We start from the raw sequence: 6,429 nt of genomic DNA, 5'->3' as shown, positions 1-6,429 counted from the left end.
GGTTTTGTTACACACTGTTTATTTAAATGGGTTTTGTTACATCTAATATGATTTGTTTATTAAACGAGTTATGATGATCGTGTCGTGTCACTAATTTTTTTTTTTTTAATTATGTTGATTTGACCATTTTAAAGCTGATTTTTTTTTTTTTTTTGAGTTATTTTGAAATTAAATGATTTGTTTATTAAATAGTTCGCCTGCTATATTTCTTCTTAGGTTTTAATTTTTTTATTTATTTTTTGTTCTTCCAATTATATATGAAGTTGAGAGAGCAAATTCAATTTACTTCAAAACGAGAATGAATTTTTCTTTAGTACCAAAGTATCACATTACTGAGGATACAATTTACAACCCACCTTTGAACTAATAATACTACTAATATTCAAATTGATTCCAAGGTGTCTCTCTCTCTCAGTCTCACATAAAAGCAATGTGATTAAACTGTGGTCTTCAAGGCAACCGAAGGCAAGAAGAGAGCTTTGGCCGGAGGAAACAGCGCCACCGCTTTTCTCTCAGGGTTTGAGTACTTTCTGTACACAGATTGAAGCTTACTTTTGGCAGCCATTGAGTGGAAGCTCACCAGCAGTTTAGCACAATCCCTGCTCGTTCCAAAAACATGGGAAAATTTTAGAAAATGGAAAACTATAAATGCTAATATAATCCCACAAACGATTTCCCGCAATTTCATTGGATGCAAAGTATATATATGCAAAAGGAAAAGGAAAAAAATTATTTACATTAGTTGAGGTTCAGAGAAGCCACTATGAAGCTTGAGGGTCTCGTTCCAAGCGGGTGACTTCTTTAGAGTGCAACGAGCAGCATAGACTGCTGAGGCAGCAATCATTGATGGGCAGTATATTATGGTGGCATAGTGCATCACACCCAACTCAGCAAGAAAATACACCATGCTTTCCAGCTACACAGATTGATACCATAAACACATTTTTAGCAATATATATAAAGACTCAAAACAACCTTTCCAAGCTTCCACACAAAATTCAGAAAAAAAAAATAATAATAATAATAATAATAATAATAATTTACTCACTTCTTGATCTGGAATAGATGCCTTGATGAAACGAGCAAGGAAAACGTATGGTGTAGGCACAGTCAAGGTCCATTCCAGCTTGCCCAGTATAATTTTCTCCATGACCAGAATCTGTTCATGAGTGTAAGCTCTGTCTGAAAGGTGTACGAAGTCATTGACCTGTTGGCACAACAAAGTTCAGTTCAACTTTACATGTTTAAGAGGAAATTTGAGCTTACTACGAAGTAAGCTTTTGAGATAAGTGATAATTTACTGGGGAATGGAAACTAGGGCCGGGCATATATACCTCAGGGGGCCAGATTTCTTCATACTTGGAGGCCAAGAGCATTGCACTTATGCCCACCAACTGCAATTCCCTCCTTGGCACTGTCTTGACTGCAAGGAAGCGGTCTATGACATTGATGGCCAGATAAAGAGTTTCTAACGAAAGTTCAAACTTCCTATGGACATCCACCAGCCAATCCACCAGAATTGCTCTCATACTTTCGTTGATCTCAGGCTGCGATTCCATATAGTCATGAGGGCGACTCTCATGCTGCAGCACACAAATAATTTTAGAGGCTAAACTAAACAGACACATACACAAACACAGAGATAAACTGCTGAAGAGGAATAATTAGCAATACCTCAATTAGTTTATAGAATTTGTAAATGTCCTCAACGTATTCCACAGCTGCCAATTCATTACCGGCGTCTTCAGCATCAATATCCACAATCTGCTCCTTTGGTTTCTTCGTCAGACCACAAGCAGCCTGCAAAAATAGCACATTTTATAACAAGAACACCTAAAAAAAGCACCCAAATTTCAAGAACAATCGAAATCAACAAAGAAATGTCACCTTGCTACGAGCAGTGAGGACCGAAGTAAAAGCGGGTGCTTTCTTCCTTGACGATCCTTCTCCATCCTTTTTCTTGTTGACAGGATTCTCTTGCTTAGTCTTAGCATCAGCCTCCGCGATATCCGGGCTTATATTGATCACTTCCTCGGGCTTTGGCTTAACATTAACTTTCTTCTGAGGTGGCGGCTTTGGTGCCCCGGCTCTTTTTCCGGCACCGGCGGCAACTCCGTCAAGAAGAAGAGGCGCTCCATCCACATTAACACAAACTTGTTTCTGCATTTCGGACAGACCCATTATCCAAAATCAGATATACTTTCAAATTTCGATGTCATAATTTCCAATCAAGAAAAGATTAAAGAAATCGGACAAGATGAATGAAACCAAACCTTGTTGTTTTCTGCAGCTGCCGCGGCTTGAGCATTTGCGAGTAGTTGAGCGCAGAAACTCCTTGTGATTGGACGATTAGGCTTGCCCTCGATCCCCCGGACGGTGACCAGATTCCCAATATCCCCGAGTGCTCTGCGGTTTCTTGCTTCTGCCGCACCATTCTTCTTATGCTGATTACCTCCTCCACCAACTACTGCCTCACCTAATCAAATTCACAGGAATTTAAATCATAAAGAGTATAACGTTATGCTTGGTGCAGCATATTTCCGACAGAAAGAAATACATTAACAGAAGAAAAAGAAAAAAACTCATCAGTCTGTTTGATTCTGAGAAGATGTAAGAAAATAAAATTTACTTTCCATTATCTGAAAACCCAAAACGTCAATCAGTCTATAAAACAAATATTTGGTGCGTTTCCTTCCAGTTTTTTCGTCAGCCCAACAGAAAACAGAAAGAACAGAGAATATCAACAAACGAAAGCAGAAAGAGAATGAAAAAAAGAATACACAAAGAAGAAAACACTGCGAATAATCAATACTATCCAATAATCGTTCCGATTAAACAATCTTGTATATAAAAATAAAAATAAAAAACCGAGATTTCGCAAAAGATCACCACACCCAATGTGGATTTTGTACAGAAAACTGAATCTCATACTAACAGAGGAAAAGCATACTCATCATTGAGAAAGCCCTCAAGAGAGAGAGAGCAAAAGAATACCTCTGGGTTGTCGTGGAACAATGGGTCTTGAAGCCATTTCTAATGCTTGAATATGTCCAAGAACTACAAAGATAAACGATTAATCCCTTCTGGATTTCTTAGCCGCCCCCTTCTAATCTTCCTCTCCTCTCTCGCTCTCTCTCTGTCTCTCTCGCACACATGTACAGAATAGGAAGATCGAGGAGAGACTGAACCGGTGGCTTTTTGAAGTGGAGGAGCCAACGGTCGAATTTTTTTGACCGTAGGATCTGCGATGACTCCAACGGCAGAAGATGAGTCTGGAGAATTTCTAGCCGTTGGGGTTGAAATAAAGTTAATAATGTAAAGTCGTGCGCGGATTCAAGATCGTGACCCTAAATGTTATTGAAACTCTGTGCATTTGGCGTCCATTGGCGACACGTGGAATAAGTTTGACCACTGCTCTAACCTGTTAGGTCATAAAGGCAGGTTTTCTAGTATTTTTTATGTGACAGCCGGTGATGGAAGGTGTTAGTGCGCTGGCATTTCCCAGTATTTGTTTTTACCATTAATGGAGCGTAGATAATCAATTTGTATATATGGCGTTTGTTAAATATTTTCTATTTTATTTTCAACTTTTTCAATACAAATTATAACATATATATATTTTTTTATTTCATTATCTATTTCTTTTAAATATTATTTTTCAATATATTTTTTATTCATGTTTTAAGCATTCACAATGGGCTTCTTAAATATCACTTTCAGTCAAATTTGGGTTTTTTTTTTTTTTTTTTTAATAGAATGAGGAAAAAAGGGTTACCGGGTCGTCAAATTTGGATTAATTTACGATAAAAACTCACTCCATCAAACTTCCTACTCCCCTCCCTATTTTTAGTTTGGTCAGAAACCCCCCACATTTGAAGAGCCAAACTCCACTCCATACTCATTTTTTTGAAGTTATTTCCTCTCCCTCTCTCTCCACTTTAATGCAAGTATGCAACATACTTCTTTCTTCAAACTCTAAATCTTGCTACAACACACTCTAAAACTAATAATAAACTAGGAAAAAGTCCACGTACTCCTTCAAACTACCACCCAATTGACAATTACTCTCCAAACGTTCAATTATAACAATATTTCTCTCAAATTACCAAACATTGTCAATGTCCTCCCAAGACTAGTAAAAAGATAAAAATGTCCATATATTTTTCTCAATAAGACAAAAATACCTCTATAAATTTGAAAATAATAATAATAATTTTTTTAAAAACAACAATTTTAATTTTAAAAAAAAAAACGAAAAACAATTTTTTTAAAAAAAACGAATTTTTTTTAAATGAAATTTTTATTACAAAAAATTTTAAAAAAAAATTGTTTTAAATTTTTTAATTTTTTTTATAAAAATGATTTAAAAAAAAAAAATTGGCCACCCGTTGGATTATTTATTTTTTAAAAAAGTTTTAGGTTTTTTATAGAAATTTTAGTCTTTTTTGTTTTTAATTTACTAAGGGTAGTTTCGTCATTGAGGAGACATTATCAATTGAGTGGTAGTTTAAGATGGGTATATGAACTTTACCCTAAAAAATAATATTTAATTAAAGTAGAAAAACATATAAAGAGTTTGCTATTTAGTTCCTTTCAAAAGTAGTTCTTCAGTCCCCAAGGGATAGCTCAATCGACTGTAAACCACGCCTCATGAAGCAGATGTCACTAGTTCGAATATCCTCTCTCCCTTCCCTTGTGTGGACATGTCAAAAAAAAAAAAAAAAAAGTAATTCTTCAAATTTGAAAATGGAAACGTTTCTCTTCAAATTTAACTTTTATTTGAATAGCAATGCAACCACCACCGCTCAAGTTCTCAACCAACGTTAAAAATTATTGCAAGCAAATTGATGATCGACTACATGAAGCATTGTTTAAGTGCCACAGAGAGCAAGATCTAAAACACACTCAAAAAATCCTAATTTCCCCTTGAGGAATTCCCCGTAACGGAGAAAAGAGCCAACCCTATGCAACCCCAACATCTGCTTAAACCCTATAATCCTTCTTCAACTCGTCAGCACAATTCATGGAGGAAGGCTTATTTAAGGGTCTGGGTTGAACCCTATATGCCCCCCATTTGACCTTTTCTAGCCACCCGAATCCTAGAGAGAGAAAAGGAAGAAAAAAATGAGAGGTTTGTTGGAGGATTCTTAAGCTTTTAGTTTCAAGAAAGTTAACTTTTCTAGTAGAATATTTGACAGACGCAGGCCTGTCCAAAGGCTAAGCGACTTAGGTAGCTTAGGGCCCCCATTTAATAAGGCTGGCCCAAAAAAAATTTTCATAAAAATTTAAGGCCTCTAATAATGGTAAATAAGTAATAAGACCCCATTTAATAAGGACCAGCATAAAAAATAGTAATAATAATAATAATAATTCAAAAGAAAAAAAAAAAAAAAAAAAATCTCTAACCAATGTCTGTCTCTTTGATGGAATTTGGAAAGTGAAATATTATTAAAAAACCTATCACCAACGTTTATTGTCTCTGAATGATGGAATTTCACATTAAAAGATGAATCAAATAGTATTGTTTATTCTCAAAGTGGAATGTAGGCTGTCTCTTGTCTCTTTGTTGTTGGAATTTCACATAAGAACGAAAACCTTTACTCATATCTATTATCTAGCCTGCAATTTTTTTGACTTTATCGAAGATCAAGAGCCTTCATGCTAATTCTCCAAAACCTTCTTCCTCTCCAAAATGAGAAATCTCCAAGAACTCTCTAGTCTCTGCCTCTCTAATTTATCGTTCTATTTTTATAATTTATTTTATTATAGTCAGAATATATATATATATTTTTTATAAATTGTGTTTGTTTAATTTGTTAATATTTTTAATCAAACATGCATTCTAGTAGAAAATATGCATCTGGATATGAAAAACTTAACAAAAAAAAAGAAAAAAAAGTAGGGGCTCTAAATAAATTTGTTATTAGAAATAAACAAAATATAGAGGATAATTTAGGTGAAAAACTCATAAATGAACAAGAAATTCATCAAAAAGAATTAGAAGATAATGAAAATACTATTGATATATCTAGCTCTATTGTTATAAATATTTATGACACACACCAATGGAAAAATATTGATGCAAAAAAGTGTTCCAAATGACATATTAAATTATATAAAAAGACTTGATTCTTTCCCAAATGCATATATCGCTTATAGAATTTTATTGACAATACATGTTACAGTTGCTTCTGCAGAAAGAAGTTTTTCAAAATTAAAATTAATAAAATCCTACCTAAGATCAACAATGTCATAAGAGAGATTAAATGGATTAGCCATATTATCAATTGAAAAAAAGGATGTTAGAAAATATTGATTATAAAAACTTAATCAGTAATTTTGCATCCCAAAAAGCGAGAATAATGATTTTTAAATAAAATATCAAAATAAATATATTTTTTTACTTAAAAAAAATAAAAATAAAAAACA

The 6,429-nt window shown here is 34.1% G+C and overlaps 1 protein-coding gene across 1 annotated transcript; it reads right to left on the bottom strand.

Moving 5' to 3' along the window:
• Positions 1-281: 281 nt before the first annotated feature.
• Positions 282-3,225, bottom strand: LOC132191878 (G2/mitotic-specific cyclin S13-7-like). The gene is made up of 8 exons (XM_059606997.1): positions 2,995-3,225; positions 2,274-2,476; positions 1,888-2,160; positions 1,675-1,800; positions 1,335-1,583; positions 1,049-1,207; positions 738-916; positions 282-599 (listed from the first exon to the last, which is right to left on the bottom strand). Exons 1-8 carry the CDS (start codon positions 3,029-3,031, stop codon positions 437-439), a joined length of 1,389 nt encoding a protein of 462 aa, XP_059462980.1. The 5' UTR covers positions 3,032-3,225; the 3' UTR covers positions 282-436.
• Between the last annotated feature and the right edge of the window lie 3,204 nt (positions 3,226-6,429).

The sequence above is a fragment of the Corylus avellana genome, chromosome ca9, assembly GCF_901000735.1.
Source record: "Corylus avellana chromosome ca9, CavTom2PMs-1.0".
NCBI classification, from domain to species: Eukaryota; Viridiplantae; Streptophyta; class Magnoliopsida; order Fagales; family Betulaceae; genus Corylus; species Corylus avellana.
The sequence above is the reverse complement of the archived record's forward strand: the minus strand, read 5'-3'. Positions and strand labels throughout refer to the sequence as shown.